Raw genomic sequence first — 17,259 nt, forward strand, 5'->3', positions numbered from 1 at the left:
GGACTACAGGCATGCACCAGCATGCCTGGCTAATTTTTGTATTTTAGTAGAGACAGGGTTTCACCATGTTGGCCAGGCTGGTCTCAAGCTCCTGACCTTGTGATCCACCCGCCTCAGCCTCCCAAAGTGCTGGGATTACAAGCGTGAACCACCACACCCAGCCCATCATGGTTTATTGATAGTGGGCTTTGGGGTGTTTTTTTGTTTTTTTTTTCTCACTCTGTCATCCAGGCTGGAGTGCAGTGGCACAATCATGGCTCACTGCAACCTCAACTTCCTGGACTCCAGCAATCCTACCACCTCAGCCTCCTGAGTAGCTAGGGCTACAAGTGCACACACCACACCCAGCTAACGTTTTAAATTTTTTGTAGAGATGGGGTCTTGCTCTGTTGCCCAGGCTGGTCTTAAACTGGCCTCAAGCCATCCTCCCAACTTGGCCTCCCAATGTGCTAGGATTATAGGCATGAACCATTGCACCCAGCTGGTTTATTGATACTGCAATCCTTATTACCTTTCTATTTCCATTTGCTAGATAAGGAAAATCAATTCTGTGTACTTGTGTTGAAAATACGTAAAGCTTTGTAACTAAAAAGATTGTGACTTGCTTGGTCATTTCACTAGTTAGGCAGACCAGAGTGTATATTTTCAGAGGAGCATAACATGTTTCCTGAGAAGCAGTTAGTTGAATGCAATGGAGAAGAAAGGCCTAGGGAGGGGTAAAGGTAGAACAAAGGATAGGAAGGTAGAGGAGATGGTTGCCTTCAGCTATCCAAAGGACCTTCAACTGTGAAAAGGATTAGACTTCTATGCCTCATACCAAAAGGTAGATTAAGATGACTTGGCAGAAACTAAAGGGAAACTAATTTTGGTTCGGTATAAAGAATATAGGGAAAAGCAACATGAAAGCCCAAAGAGGAAAAAGGCTACTTTAGTAGATACTGAGCTGCCTATCCCTGGGAAATGTTTACAGTGAGACCAGATGGCTATTTGGCTATAAGAAGGATTCAAGCAACAGATGGCAGGTGGACTGGATCTCACACCTGAGTGCCTGTCAATCACCTGGGAGCCTCTTAAAAATAGACTTCAGGGACCCATCCCAGAATGAATAACTTAGAATTTCCTGGAGTGGCACCTAGGGGGTGATCTGTGTTTTGAAAAAGCTCCCCAGGTAATTCTAGCACAGCCGTTGCATGAACCACCATCTGAGAACCACCTAAGTAGGAGCCCTTTCTGAAAGACTCTTCCAACTCAGAGTGATTCTGTGGCAGACCTGAAACTAGAACCCAGGTCTCTGACACTGCACTTTCCATTGCATTCCCTCATTTCCCTGGGCCTTGGCACATTTTTTAAGGGCACCTGAAGCTGGAACAGCAAAGCAAAGGCTCAGGCAGTAGGATGGAAGCTGCTTGAATGTGCAGCTGCAGGCTGCTACTGACCGGTCTGTGCATCTCATGAATCTGGTTGTCTCTTGTCAGGGGATCCCGCCCCCACATGCTGGCGTATTCACTGCTGTGCTTTCTTAAAACCAACACCCCTGTAAATAAGCAGACAGACATAATTGGAGACTGACTTGCTGAAACTGCAGCTTAGCCAGTCCAGCTGTTCTAGTTCTGTGAAAGCCTTTATTTTATAGGAAGTGAATGAGTCAGATGGGTTTGACTGTGAAACCCATTATAAGGAAATACTTAACTGTGCAACAAAGTGGTGTTGGAGCCAAGAAAGGAAATAGTTATGGGCTCTGAGACACTATTGGGAAAGTTTGCTGCTCCAAGAGGAGGGAAGAGGTTGGCTCCTATATGTCCTTCAGTCTCATTCCCTGGAGGTAATTTGATTGTTAAATGTTTGATTTCCTATTATGTGCAAGGCAGGGAAGGTAAAGTGTGAATGAGTTGTGATCTCTTCTTTTGTGGAGTTAACAGACAAGTGAGAGATGCATAATAATAAGTAGGCAGGGCCTGCGCACGCCTGTAGTCCCAGCACCTTTTTTAGGTGGGCAATCACCTGAGGTTGAGTGTTCAAGACCAGCCTGGCCAACATGGTAAAACCTCATCTCTACTAAAAATACAAAAATTAGCTGGGTGTGGTGGTGGGAACCCGTAATCCTAGCTACTTGGGAGGCTGAGGCAGGAGAATCACTTGAACCTGGGAGGCAGAAGTTGCAGTGAACCGAGATCGTGCCACTGCACTCCAGCCTGGGTGACAGAGTGAGACTCCCTCTAAAAAATAATAATAATAAATAAGTAGGCAGGTGCTGTGGGAGTACTTAGCAAGAAGTGAATGGTTTGCTGGGATAATGAGGGGAAGTGATAGTTCCTTTGTTGTTAAGGACTGAGTATAAGTTTGTCTGGTAGAGAAAGGAAATTTCTAGGGAGACAGAATAGCATGTGCAAAGTCATGGAAGTATAAAATGTATAGGTATTTAAAGAAAGAAAAAATTCAGAGTGACTATGATTTCGGATCTATAGGGAGTGATAGAACTGGACAGAGAGTTTCCTGGCAGATCAGGAAGACCTTAATGCCTGTTGGCAGTAAGGAGCCAAGAGTTAGAGAATTGTTAGGGTGATTTGGTCTTTATTCACACTGGCACTGTTCTAGAGGTTGTTTGACTTGGACTTAAGGGCTACTGGAGAGGCAGCCCAATTTTAGTCATCCAGGCAGGAGATGATGAAAACCTGAAGTTAAGCAGTAGCTGTGGGGATAGAAAGGAGGGGACGATTTCAATAGATATTTAAGAGAAAAAATGTATGGGCATCTATTTGCGCTGTTTGACAATTGGAGAAGATCAGACAGACAACCACAATTTGCAAGAGAGTAATGGAAGAGATGTGTGCCAGGAAGCAGACTGTCTTGGAATACCCAGGTCTCATATTAACTTGAACGTCCCCTCTTTACACAGGTTAGAAGTTCAAGCCGATGTCCAAAAGGAAATTTTCCCCAAAGACACAGCCAGTCTTGGTGCAATTAGTGACAACGCAAGCACTCGTGCTATGGCCGGTTCCATAATCAGTTCCTACAACCCACAGGACAGGTATGTGAACAGTCAGATGTCCAGGAGAGGTTGCATTTTTTGGTTGGGTACTAGGTCTTCAGAAGTTCAATGCCTCATGTTAGGGCTGTATGTACCATTTCGTGGGATATATAGCGTAACCTGTGAATTCATTTGAGCAAGTTCTTGGTACTTGAGTGTTTGGCATCTCTTGATTCTTCTTGTTAGCACTTGATTTTTAGAGATTTCTTTTCTTTCTTCCTTTTATATATTTTTTCTTTTTTCTTTTTTTTTTTTTTTTGTCTTTCTTGGCTATTACAACAGTGTATAATTACATGGAACTTAAAGAGCTACATTGATGTTCATTGATGTCTTCGAGTCTAGGGTTTCTGCTTGCCCTTTGCTTGATAGGATTCCCATAGCTTCTTTCTCTTTCATTTTGAGAAACTAGTGTATCTGGGATGGTGTGATTGTGGTACTCCCACTAGTAGGTATTCTGGCTTCTTCTGCTTGTGGCATGGTAGTAAAAAGCTTTTACTTTTCTATTTTGAGTAAGCTAGCGTGGGGCTCTGACCCTTAGTTGAATTTTGGAAGCTCTTTCTGTATGTTTAAAGAGATTGGCTGAGATACACGTGTGTGCATCTGAGCACACGTGTGCATGTATAGTTAAATCAGCAAAAAGGATCTAATTACTCTTCTCCATCTCATTTATTTTTATTTTTGTGTTTTTAGAGACAGGGTCTTGCTCTGTCAACCAGGCTGGAGTGCAGTGACACAATCATAACTCACTGCAGCCTTGAACTCCTGGGTTCAAGTGATCTTCCCATCTCAGCCTCGCGAGTAGCTGGGATTACAGGCACGTGCCTCCATGCCCAGCTAATTTTTTTTATTTTAGAAACAGGGTCTGACTTTGTTGCCCCGGCTGGTCTCAAACTCCTGGACTCAGGCGATCCTCACACCTCGACCTCCCAAAGCACTGGGGTTATAGGCATGAGCCACCACGTCCAGCCTCCATCTCATTTGAGTGTTAGATTAAAATGTTATTTTTGTTAAAAGTGAGCTCTAGTTAACTGTTTACCTATCTTTTTGAAATTCCTAATCCTGAACCCACGAACTGCTTTTACCAACAGGTTTAGCATGACCCATGCATGACTCAGCAAAGTGGATTTTGTCTCCACAGAGAATGCAACAATATGGAAATCCAAGTGGACATTGAAGCCAAACCAAGCCACTATCAGCTGGTGAGTGGAAGCAGCATGGAGGACTCGCTCCATGTTCATGCTCAGATGGCAGAGAATGAAGAAGAAGGTAGTGGTGGCGGAGGCGGTGAAGAGGATCCCCCCTGCAGACACCAAAGCTGTGAACAGAAAGACTGCCTCGCCAGCAAACCTTGGGACATCAGCCTGGCCCAACCTGAAAGCATCCGCAGTGACCTAGAGAGCTCTGATACACAGTCAGACGATGTGCCAGACATCACCTCAGATGAGTGTGGCTCCCCCCGCTCCCATACTGCAGCCTGCCCCTCGACCCCCAAAGCCCAAGGTGCACCGAGCCCAAGTGCCCATATGAACCTCTCTGCCCTAGCCGAGGGACAAACTGTCTTGAAGCCAGAAGGTGGAGAAGCCAGAGTATGAAGTGGAATGGATGCTCCTGTTCTGAGAAGCACACTTGTAACTGCATCTTTTGGAATTTTTTTTTTTTTTTTTTTTTTCCCAAGGGGTAGAGATTTATGTATTTTATTTCAAAGATTCTCTGGTCACAGGTTTTCGCCCAGGGAAATTCTGAGAAATTCACAATTTCTTACCAGATAAAATATGAAAAGTTTGCCATTAGTTCCCCTCCCCTCCCTCTTTTTAGTTTTAATTTATTGGTTAAACTGATGGCAGCAATCCGTGAGGTGTGTCAAAGAGTGTATATATGTATGTGTGTATATTGAATGCTAAACATATTACTGAAAGACACATTTTAATAAAGATTTCTGTCATAATTCAACTTACCTCATTTTCCTTGGCTTGGATAGTCCCACAGAGCCAAGTGTTTGAAACAAAGCACCATCTTTGACAGTCTCTAGACCTGAATTTTTCTAATCCCAGGGAAGAAGGATTGTATTCAAATCCAACCGCAGTAGTCATCTATAAACCTATGACCCTTAGCATGACAAGAAGCAAAGCTAGGCTTGTTTTGGACTTTGTAGTCAGGCTGAAGAATTATTAGCTGAGTCCGCTGAATAGGGAAGCAGTAGATTAAAACTAACTTTGTTTGCCCTCTAGAAGCAACTGTGCAATTTACTCAAAACTTTACCCTTTTCTGCATTATAGTCACTAGTAGTCATATGCTTCAGAGGAGCGAAGGAGTGGCAGTCCCAGGTAGCTCTTAAGAGAATTCTCAGTGGCCAGGCACGGTGGCTCAGACCTGTAATCCCAGCACTTTGGGAGGCCGAGGCAGGTGGATCATTTGAGGTCAGCTGTTTGAGACCCGCCTGGCCAACGTGGTGAAACCACGCCTCTACTAAAAGTACAAAAATCAGCCAGGCGGTAGTTGCGCACGCCTGTAATCCCAGCTATTTAGGAGGCTGTGGCAGGAGAAGCGCTTGAGCCTGGGGAGGCAGAGGTTGCAGGGAGCCGAGATCACTGCAACTCCAGACTGGGTGGCAGAGACCCTGTCTCAAAAAAAAAGAGTTCTCAGTGAATGTTGCATGGTTACAAGTTGGAGAACAGAATATTCTGTTATTGGAGGAAGAAATACACTGATGCGCATAATCACAAAGCAATGACATAGGTGTTTGCCGTGTTCTCAGGTATACCACTCCGTGTTCTAAAAAACTTTCTCAGTTTTGCTAATCTGGTTTAAATAAAAGGGACTAAAATCTGAGATTTGTAATGAAAGGAGGGGGTATGCCCTCAAAATCTCTAAACATATTTATGTGATCTTACAAATTTGTGAAAATTGAGCTAAGTTTGTACTACTTAGAGTTTTGCCTCTGTAAAATAATGTCCTGGCCGGGCACAGTGGCTTACGCCTGTAATCCCAGCACTTTGGGAGGCCGAGGCAGGTGGATCACCTGAGGTCAGGAGTTCAAGACCAGCCTGGCCAACATGGTGAAACCCCCATTTCTACTAAAAATACAAAAGTTAGCCAGGCCTGGTGGCATGTGTCTGTAATTCCAGCTACTCGGGAGGCTGAGGCAGGAGAATCGCTTGAACCTGGGAGGTGCTGGTTGCAGTGAGCTGAGATCGCCCACTGCACTGCAGCCTGGGAGGCAGAGGGAGACTCCATCTCAAAAATAAAATAAAAATAAAAAATAAAATAATGGGCTGGGCGCAGTGGCTCACGCCTGCAATCCTAGCACTTTGGGAGGCCAAGGCAGATGAATCACGAGGTCAGGAGATCAAGACCATCCTGGCCAACATGGTGAAAGCCCGTCTCTACTAAAAATACAAAAATTAGCTGGGCGTGGTGGTGCACACCTGTAGTCCAGCTACTTGGGAGGCTGAAGCAGGAGAATCACTTGAACTCGGGAGGCTGAGGTTGCAGTGAGCTGAGATCGCACCATTGCACTCCAGCCTGGGTGACAGAGTGAGACTCCGTCTGACAAAATAATGTCCTTAGAAGTGAAAGCTTATATACAGTATAGCAAGAAAATAGAAGACTCGTGAAACCTGATGTCAGATTCCAAATCTTGCAGTGACTTACTTTGACTGTATGAGTCAGTTTCATGCCCCAACTTCCCGAACTTTCAGATCTTATTTATGTATTTAGAGACGGAGTCTGGCTCTGTCCCCCGGACTAGAGGGCAGTGGCATGATTTTGGCACACTGCAACCTCGGCCTCCCGGGTTCAAGTGATTCTCGTCTCAGACTCCCAAGTAGCTGGGATTACAGGTGCATGCCACCACACCCGGCTACTTTTTGTATTTTTAGTAGAGATAGGGTTTTGCCATTTTGGCCAGGCTTGTCTAGAACTCCTGACCTCAAGTGATTCCCCCACCTCGGCCTCCTAAAGTGCTGGGATTACAGGCATGAGCCACCTCGCCCGGCCCTCAGTTTGCATTTAAATAGCTTCCAGTGTCAGACCTCTCTCACCTTAGCCCTGGGCCCAGAGGAAAAATTGAAATCCTCCTTTCCCTGAAGACCAGATGGCTTTCTGTTTCCTTTCACAGATGTACTTTTGTCTTCCTGGCCAATGTTTTACTACAATGAGGATGGCAAATCTGGACCACAGCTTGGAAGATCCTTATCTCTTGGGCATTGCAGCCAGACTTCACACATTTCCCTGCACCTAGGACAGGAAATGCTGTTAGTGGACTTTGGATTTCTGGAAGAATGTTCCTGAAAGGGGCGTGTACTTGTGTGAAAAAGAGAACTTGTTGGAAAAAGAGGCAGACAGCCTGGAGATCTCTGAAATGCAAATTATCAACTCAAAACTTAGAATTCTCTTGAAGCCTCAAGAGAACAATTTACTTCTTTGATAAAATCAAAGAAGTCTGTTGGGGGGCAGTAGTTTATGGCTAACCTATATTTCTTATCTGGGTTCCACTTACTATGGCTGTGAGATTTGGGCAGTTTACTCTCTGAATCTGTTTTCACTTAGCCAAAATGGAGATGATGATCCTAGTTAAGGGGTTGTGAAGACTGAGATGGTATACTGAAAATGTTTTTGGTAAAGGCCCATGTTTTTTCCTCCTGCAGGAATAAGAAGAAATGAGTTAAAGGAGATTTTAGATATCATATAAGAAAGGAAGCCTAGACCTCTAGGCCAGAGGCTATGAAAAATTTAAATTTATTCTAATCCTTAGTGACACTTTAGCAGATGAAAAGGCCCATCATCACCACCTGGAGGCGAACACAAGTAATGCATTAGAAAACTTATAATAGCTTGGCCAGGCGCGGTGGCTCACACCTGTAATCCCAGCACTTTGGGTGGCTGAGGCGGGCAGATCATGAGGTCAGGAGATCGAGACCATCCTGGCTAACACGGGTGAAAACCTGTCTCTACTAAAAATACAAAAAACTAGCCAGGCGTAGTGGCGGGCGCCTGTAGTCCCAGCTACTCGGGAGGCTGAGGCAGGAGAATGGCATGAACCTGGAGGTGGAGCTTGCAGTGAGCCGAGATTGCACCACTGCACTCCAGCCTGGGCGACAGAGCGAGACTCTGTCTCAAAAAGAAAAGAAAAGTTATAATAGCTTAGAAAATGGGGAAAGTTTAATTTCCTCTTCATACAGCCTTCATTCATTCTGAAATACCTACCGCATTTCAGGTATAAGATGTAGCAATGACTAAAATATAAAGTTCCTGTCCCCATGGAACTTAGACTCTAGTGGGGGAAGGCAATCAGATATATAACCTGGATTGAGGATAAGTACTCTGTGAAGAAAAGCAGGGAAGACAGAGTGGTAGATAATGCTACTTGACATGACCAGGTTGGGCCTCCTTGATAAGGTTCTGCTTTATTAGAGACTTTAATGGAGCAAGGAAGAGAACTATGTGAATATCTAGGGGAAGCACATACCAGACATAAGGAATAAAGTACAAAGGCCCTTTGGTAGAGCATCCTTAGTCTGTTTCCAAAAAAGCACAGTATAGAGGCCTATATGGCTGGAATAAAGTGGACCAAGGTGGGGAGAGTAGTGGATTAGGTCAAAGACATAGCTGGGGAAAGATTGTGTAGATTAGCCAAACAACTCTGAAGGCAAGGAAATTTTAGATTTCTTTGGGCCAGGAAGAGGTAATCTTCAACGCCAGACAGATGCAGTGCTTGCCAGCCAGCTTTCAAAGGGGCTGAAACTGGGAGGGGGCGTGTCTGATCACTAGTACTACTTGGACAGGCCAGTGTGAAGAAGCTTGTGGATATGGTAAATGAATACTCATTTGTTCTCACCTAATGTACCTTCTTATGCTGTAGAGGCTGGAAAACTAAAAACTTCATGTCTTATATTTCTTGAAACCAAGGTTCTGAACATAACCTAAGGTTAAGTTTTGACAATTAGATGCACAAACAAGATGTGGAAGGGGGAGTGATTCAGGGGTTATCTTTAGCTACTTTGGCTATTGCTCCTGCAAGATATAGAGACCTTAGGTTTCTCTTTAACTGCATTCTAATAGCCATCAGTAGCTTTGTGAGTGTTGAAGGGTGTTTGGATCCATAGATAGCAGTTTGTGATATGTTTTCTTGTAGTCAACCTGTAGTGGCCTCCTAATTCCTCATCTCCCCTATGGTGGCAGAGGTAGCAGCTCACATGGAAGGCTAATTCCGGGTCTGGGAATCTCCTGGAGGCCCAGCCTATGGCCATGTTCCCCAGGCTTTCCAATGCTTTTGTAAGCACCTAATTTACCTGTGTTGAATCCTTTTCTACTTAAAATTGGTAAAGGAGTATTGTTTCCTGCAGTTACTGAATCCTGGCTAATATAGTATGTGGTTCCAAAAGTGGTTACTAGCAACAGGCCCTCAAAGATGGGCCTCTTAGATTAGTTATGACTAAGCTGCATTTGAATGAAATGTAGATCTAGTCATCACTGGAAAATGATAAACTGGTAGGCAAATTGCTTACACCTATGGTCACCTGAAATGAAATGTCTTTTGGAGAAAAGACGTTGGCACCTCAAAGGGCTGCCATGATAGATCATCATGTAAGAAATGGGAACAAATGATGGTGACTACACTAGAGGGGTTAAAGGAAAAAGACAAAAAGCTCAAAAGTTTGACATTTGCAGCTCAAGGCATAGTATGGGAGAGACCCAAAAGAATTTTATCTTTTGTAGCCGCAAGGCTCATGTACATCAAAATCAAAGGGAGATTCTGGATCATTGAATTACATACAACATAAGTTGAATTCGTAGCTTTAGCAGGCCTCTTATGTGAAAATGGGGCTCTGAAATGAGCAATGGGGACCCTTGAGTGGATTTGGATAAATCCTAGTGCTGTCAATTCACAGACTCTACTTCTCTTAACCACCAGAAGCAGCCATTCTTCCCTTCATAGATATGGCTGGTTCTGCTGCTTGAAGATCCTGGGGTAGTTGTCTTAAAGGGGAATACTAATACTTCTCGTGTCCCACCCCCTACCCCTCCTTGCTACCGGCTCTAACTAGAGTCAGATCCCAGTATGCTTCTGGAAGGCAAACCCAAAGTCTGATCTGAGAGACTTACAGAAGAATTGTAAGACTTTGCTAATTTGTATCAGCAGAAACAAGGGGAAAATGTATATTTAAGAGTGTATTCCAAAGATATTAGACTAGGAAGATAGGGATATACATTTATTTTCATTTGAGTTGAATTTATCAATATGGGGGTACTGGAGGTTCTGGACTCAGCATATTGGCTTTAGCAGCTAAGAATTTTTTTTTTTTTTTTTTTGGAGACAGAGTCTTGTTCTGTTGCCCACGCTGGAGTGCAGAGGTGCAATCTTGGCTCACTGCAACCTCTGCTTCCCAGGTTCAAGCAATCCTCCCACCTCAGCCTCCCAAGTAGCTGGAATTACGTGCTCATGCCAGCACACCTGGCTACTTTTTGTATTTTTACTAGAGGTGGGGTTTCACCATGTTGGCCAGGCTGGTCTTGAACTCCCGACCTCAAGTGATCTGCCCACCTTGGCCTCCCAAAGTGCTGGGATTACAGGCATGAACCACTGCGACCAGCCAAGAATGGCTCTTAACAGGTTATTGGATGAAACCTGGACTTAAAAGTGGCCTATACAGAGATGGCAAAAATTCCGTAGTGTAGAATTAGAATAATAATCAAGGCCAGGCGTTGTGGCTCATGCTTGTAATCCCAGCACTCTGGGAGGCTGAGGTGGGAGGACTACTTGAGGCCAGGAGTTTGAAACTAGCCTGGGCAATATAGCGAGACCGCATCTCTACAAAAAGTTAAAAAATTAGCTGGGCATGGTGGTGTGTACCTGTATAGTTCCAGCTACTCAGGAGGCTGAAGTGGGAGGATTCCTTGAACTCAGGGATTTGAGGCTGCAGTGAACTATGATCGTGCCACTGCACTCCAGCCTGGGCAACAGAGCTAGACCCCGTCTCAAAAAAAAGAGTCAGCCGGGTATGGTGGCTCATACCTGTAATCCCAGAACATTGGGAAGCCGAGGCGGATAGATCACTTGAGTCCAGGAGTTCCAGACCAGCCTGGCCAATATGGTGAAGCCCTGTCTCTACTAAAAATACAAAAACTAGCTGGGCATGGTGGTACGCATCTGTAGTCCCAGGTATTCAGAAGGCTGAGGCATGAGGATCTCTTGAACCCAGGAGGCAGAGGTTGCAGTGATCTGAGATCGTGCCACTGTACTCCAGCCTGGGTGACAGAGCAAGACTCTGTCTCAAATAATAACTTAAAAACATGATACTAAAAACACTGATTTGTAGATTTATCATATGTGTGACTTACTTACCTCCTGATTTTGCCCTTCAAAATTGCCAAGAGGTTATTCCTTTCAGCAAGGAATTGAAAAGTACATTAAACAAGGGAAACACCTTATCTTGAAAAGTTTGTAGTGTGTACCTTCCCTAGGCTGGAAATGAAGCTAAGAGATGTTACCATTGTAAAGGAATCCCTGATATCAGTAGGGATGATGGGATCCTGCAGTGCCAGTGGCCAAGGGGTGGTACCAAGGCAACAGAGCTGAAGTGATGAAATATATGGGTTACCTTCCAAGGTTCAATTTGGCTTATAGAACACAAAACAAAGCTTCAAGTCTGGCAAATAGAGGCCTGTTTTGAGTCACCAAAATGGAGATTTACAGACAATTCTCAGAGCTGAAGCCCTTGAAAAAAGGGGTACAGGGTACTCTGGAGGAAGCACCCAGCAATACCACCATAACTATATCATAAATCTTCTAGTTTTCCCCAAAGGGATCTTAAGCCATTTAACTATGCCTGTGTGCTTAGGGAAATGGAAATACCCAGGCCTTTAGGGATTACTTGGAAATTGGCCCTAAGCCCGCACAAGTGCTGAGACCTGAAAAGCCTTTGTGGTCCACTAGTTAGAATAGAGGCTTCCGTGGTGTTATGGGTCAAATTGTGTTCCTTCCACCAAAAATCATATGTTGAAGTCCTAGCCCCTAGCACCTCAAAATGTGCCCTTATTTGGAAAATGAGGTTGTTGCAGGTATAATTAAGATGAGGTCATATTGGAGTAGGGTGGCCCCCTAATCCGATTGTTGTACATATAAAAAGGGGAAATCTGAACACAAAGACATGCACATAGGCTAAGTACCATGTGAAGATGAAGGCAGAGACTGGGGTGATGCAGCAGAGGCCAAGGGACACCAAGGATTGCCAGCAAACCATCAGAAGCTGGGAGCGGCAAGGAACAGATCCTCCCCCACAGCCCGCAGAAGGAACCAATTCTGCCAAAATCTAGGACTTCTAGCTTCCTGAACTGTGAGACAATAAATTTCTGCTACTTAAGTCACCCAGTTTATGGTACTTTGTTATGGGAGCCCTAGCAAACTAATATATGGGGGTCAGGTGATAAAAAGGAGTTCTGGCCTGCATCAATCTCACATACCCATTCCCAGTTCCCTTAGGCACAGTTATAGTAGACGCACTCAGCAACTGGTAGAATCTGCACATTGAGTGACTCATGGAGTGAAAGCTATTGTGATAAGAAGAGCAAAGGGAACCCTTGAAATTGCCCTTTCCCACCAAAAACATAAACCAAAGGCGATAGTGCATCCCTAAGGGAATGATGGATATTAGTGTCCGCATCAAAGACAGAAATCTCAGGAATGATGGCTCCTATCATATCCACATTTAATTTACTTGTTTGGCCTATGCAGGACTTGATTTGTAGCTGTTATTTTAGATATAATCTCTTTATGAAGCAAATCAACACCTGCCCCTGGCCCCTACAGTCATGCAACTGAATATGAGTACTGACCTGGAATATGCTTTTTTCTCTAGCCCAAATAGCAGAAAACATCAAAAACAGATTACTTTCACCTGTCAGGGTCAACAGTACATTACACTGTCCTGAATCTGGGTTATATCACCCTTGCAGCTCTGTTGCAGTCTAATCTGCAGGCACTTTAATCATCTCACATCTCCCAGAACATTGTTCTACATGTCTAGAACCTTGCAAGCAAGAAGTAGCAGGTATCCAAATGCCCTGGTAAAACATGTGTTCTAAGGATAGGAGATAATCCCTGTGGAAATTAAGAGAATGTCTACCTCCGTGATTTGGGTCACCCCACCAGATAAAGAACTTAATCCAGTTCATATACTGGCTGAGGAAGAAGGATCATGGACTGGATGGTGGAGAAATAAATATATATAAACAACTAACTCATGAAAAGCTGAGAAATGGGCACTATATTAGCATTTCATATTTTCTTCCTTGCTCTATTGTGTTAATTTATAGATATTAACTCATTTTCCCCTCCCATATTTTCCCTAGTATAATGAAATGTATTATTGTTGGTAACTTGTTAATTTAGTGTTTAGATTATATGCTGTTATGGTAGAATTGTAACTGAATTAGAATGATAATCACCCAGGGTGGATCAGCTAGCTATGTAACTGATGGGATTTGGGGTCTCTTATTTTAAGGAGCAGATTTAGGTCCCTAAAAGTCTAAAAAGATAGACTGGTGTAGACATGGTGAACTGACTTTCAGCATCCATTCCAAACACTTCCTCATACTGCAGAGGCTGCAAAGATAAAAACTATTTCCCAGACTCCCATGCAGCTAACATTCCGCATACAAGTTGGAGTCTACCCCATCAACGGATGAAAAAATAAAGAAAATGTATCTATAAACAATGGAATACTATTCAGCCTTGAAAAAGAAAGAAATTCTGTTATTTGCAACAACATGGATGGAGCTGGAGAACATTATGCTAAGTGAAATAAGCCAGGCACAGACAAATACATGTTACCACTTGCATGTAGACTCTAAAACAATTGAATCCATAGAAGCTGGTGGTTACCAGAGGCTGAGGGCTGAGGGGAATAGGGAAAATGATGGTCAAAGGGTACAAGGCCTCAGGAGGAATACATTTGTTTGTTTGTTTTGAGATCTATTGCACAGCATGGTGAATACAGTTAATAATAGTTGATAGAGTTTGGATATTTGTGCCCGTATAAATGTCAGGTTGAATTGTAATCCCCAGTGCTGGAGATGGGGCCTGGTGGGAAGTGATTGGATCATGGGGTGGATCTTTCATGGATTGATGCTGTCCTCACAATAGTGAGTCTGCAGATCTGGTTGACTGAAAATGTGGGGCACCTCCCCCACCTCTCTATTTCTCCGGCTTTCACCGGTATTAAGCGCTCTGCCTTCCACCATGAATAAAAGCTTCCTGAGGCCTCCCCAGAAGCCGAGCAGATGTCAGGTACCATGCTTGCACAGCCTACAGAACCATGAGCCAATTAAACCTGTTTTCTTTATAAATTATCCAGTCTCAGGTATTCCTTTATAGCAATTCGAGAATGGCCTAATACAATAGTATATGATTGTACATTTCAAAATCACTGAGAGTAAATTTCAAATGTTCTTGTGATACCCTAACTTGTATTAACTTGATTGACTCTCTCTTAGCTGAGAAAGCCAGATGGACTCCATTTGGCTCCTTCATTTGCAAGACGTCAAGAGCTCCTTACCCACCCCCTTCCTCAAGGACTTAACTTGTGCAAGCTGACTCTCAGCATATCAAAGAGTGCAATTAACTGATAAGGTACTGTAGCAAGCTATGTCCGCAGTTCCCAGGAATTCGCCCAGGTGATAGTACCCTAAAGCCCCCCAATTTGTGTCCAGCAGATAGCAAGCACCCAGAGCCCCCGAACCTATCACCTTGTGATGAATTTAAAACCCCTGCACCTGGAGCTGTTTGTTTTCCTGTAACCATTTGTCTTTTTTTTTTTTTTTTTTTTTTTTTGCCTGTTTTACTTCTGTAAGATTGCTACAGCTAGGCTCCCTGTCCCCTCTCTAAACCAACGTATAAAAGAAAATCTAGCCCCTTCTTCGGGGCCGAGAGAATTTTGAGCGCTAGCCATCTCTCGGTCACCGTCTAATAAAGGACTCCTGAATTAGTCTCAAAATGTGGTGTTTCTCTATAACTCGCTTGGTTACAACATTTGGAGGCCCCAGCCAGAAATTAGCCACTGGGTGAGAGCCAGACTCGTTCCAGGCTCCCCTGGACAGACGGCAGATTTATAGGGGAGGCGCCACCTGAAGACCTTCCAGGGCCCCATAAGACCCCATCTTGCGGAAGGGAACGGATCGACCACCGGTGTGTGCCCACAAAAAATTCAGCTCCTGAGTCCTCCGTTTCTAGTCCCGGGAAGGTAAGTCAGATCTGCTCTGATGAGGGCTCTGATCAGAACCCTCTGATCAGAAGGTTCAGATGCGGCTCTGATGAGGGCCCTCCCTTTTTGACTCTGCCCGCATTCCAGGACGCTGGAGGACAGAGTCCTGGTTTTCTTTTAGGCGCCTCTGTGTCTCTCTGAGAGAGAAGCAGCCCTGACGAGGGCCCTCCCTTAACTCTGTCCATATTCTAGGACGCTGGTGGACTGAGTTCTGGTTTCTGGCAGGCCAGCCTCTCCGTTAAGACTAGTCTGTCTGTCCTCTCTCTCTCTGTCTCTCTCTCTCTCTCTCCTCTCTCTCTCCCTCCCTCCCTCTCTCCCTCTCTCTTTCTCTATCTCTTCTTCTTTCTTTCAGGTCTCTTGGAGACCTCTGTTTTAGAACGGGAATTAAAAAAAAAAAAAACGATTGTAAACTCTGTGTGAATCAGTGCATGTATGTGGAGTTCAAGGGTTTGCGCTTGAATTTCCAGTTTGTAGCTCCACGGCAAAAGCTACAGAATTCGAGAGGGCCCTCACCTACGGTTCCGTGGCGACCTCATAAGGCTTAATTAAGGCAGCATCGGGCATAGCTCCATCTGAGCCGGGGGTTTATACCGGCCTGCCAATGCTAAGAGGAGCCTAAGTCCCCTCAGGGGGAGCAGCCAAGCGGGCATCTGACTGATCCCATCACGGGACCCCCTCCCCTTGTGTGTCTATAAAAATTGTCATAATTATTTATATACCCCAGTGTCTATTGTCCTGTTTAGTGTCTATTGTCCTGTCTGGTGTCTAAGTTTCTTATGTCTGGTCGTTGATATTGCCCAAGATGACTGGGCAAGGACTTCTTCAAAGTCCTGAGTGCAGATTTTCTAACACAGGAGGTCTCAGGCGTGTCTCTTCGGGTTGCCGGGCCCAGGGGCCAGGCGCGCCTCCACCAGTTTACAAAACAAACAGCCTCCTTTCCCTCGGCAGAGGCTCCCCGACCTGCAGGGGAGGAGCGGGAGGGGACGGCGCCGGACCCCCTCCCCCAGGGACCCCCGTGGGCGCCTGACTCCTGCGCCTTCAGGCGTCAAAGCCCGTGACATCCCTGAGCACCAGCGCGTCCACACCCGGCTCGGAACGCAGGGGCCCGGCCTGACGTGGTGACCTTAGCCCCGGGCCGGGCTTCTGAGCCGGGCTTGCAGTGCCTGACGGGGCCTGGAGGCGGGGCAGGGGACCACAGAGTCGTCTTGGCGACCCAGGGGACCCAGCGCTGCCCGGCACAGCTCCTCCCAGCCTCAGAAGATCCCAGTGGCCCCTTTCCTCCACATCCCCATCCCTTACCCCGCACATCTCGTTTTTCTGTGTCACAGCAAGTCCAGCGCCTCCAAGATTTGGCTCTACTCTCCCTTTTTAAACCCTTAAAAGAAAAGGCCAAGTTTGAACTTTTTCCCTCCCAGTCGTGGAGACACCAAAAATATTTAGGCTATAGGTCGAGGAGGAGGGGGGGATCACATTGGTCCCACTGGCCTCGGACCCACCTCTTGTCCTCCCCCTAGATCTCAAAGCTTAAAGAGACAGTCCTTATGTGGCAAGAAGTGTTGACTATAGTTTTCCTGCTTCTTCTGGTTATAATACTTCTGTTCTTCCGATACTACAGCCCCCCAGGTTGTAAATTTCTCTGTCCCTGCCGGGTTTAATATTTCTTCTCAAACCTTGTTAAATTGCCTCTAGAATGAGAAACTCTTCTTCCCGGCCTCGTAAAGATTGGAGCCCTCTCCAATGTATGTTACAAAATTTCTCTCTAGGCTTCTCAGAGGATTATGGGGTCTGCCTTAAAAAAGGCAAACTCCGGGCACTCTGTGAAGTAGAATGGCCAAAGTTTGGAACCGGGTGGCCCCCAGAAGGGTCACTGAACCTCGCAATTGTTCAGGCTGTGTGGCAGGTTGTTGCTGGAACTCCCGGTCACCTCCATCAGTTTCCCTACATTGATCAATGGCTGAGTTTGGTCCGGAG

General features: G+C 45.2%; 1 protein-coding gene across 8 annotated transcripts in view; it reads left to right on the plus strand.

The window, feature by feature from the left end:
- RNF19B (ring finger protein 19B) overlaps positions 1-12,394 on the plus strand; it is a 40,037-nt gene extending 27,643 nt beyond the window's left edge. For 2 of the 8 annotated variants that reach the window (XM_063713549.1, XM_054538231.2), the window contains exons 10-12: positions 2,897-3,028; positions 4,167-4,227; positions 7,146-12,394. In XM_063713549.1, coding sequence (XP_063569619.1) covers positions 2,897-3,028; positions 4,167-4,227; positions 7,146-7,268 — 316 coding nt within the window. In that variant the 3' untranslated portion in view covers positions 7,269-12,394. Of the gene's footprint in view, positions 1-2,896; positions 3,029-4,116; positions 4,979-7,145 lie in introns of those variants that run through there. The other 6 variants (XM_024248724.3, XM_054538230.2, XM_063713554.1 and 3 more) reach the window with 4 other exon arrangements.
- Positions 12,395-17,259: the final 4,865 nt, after the last annotated feature.

The sequence above is a fragment of the Pongo abelii genome, chromosome 1 (assembly GCF_028885655.2).
Source record: "Pongo abelii isolate AG06213 chromosome 1, NHGRI_mPonAbe1-v2.0_pri, whole genome shotgun sequence".
Lineage (NCBI taxonomy): Eukaryota > Metazoa > Chordata > Mammalia > Primates > Hominidae > Pongo > Pongo abelii.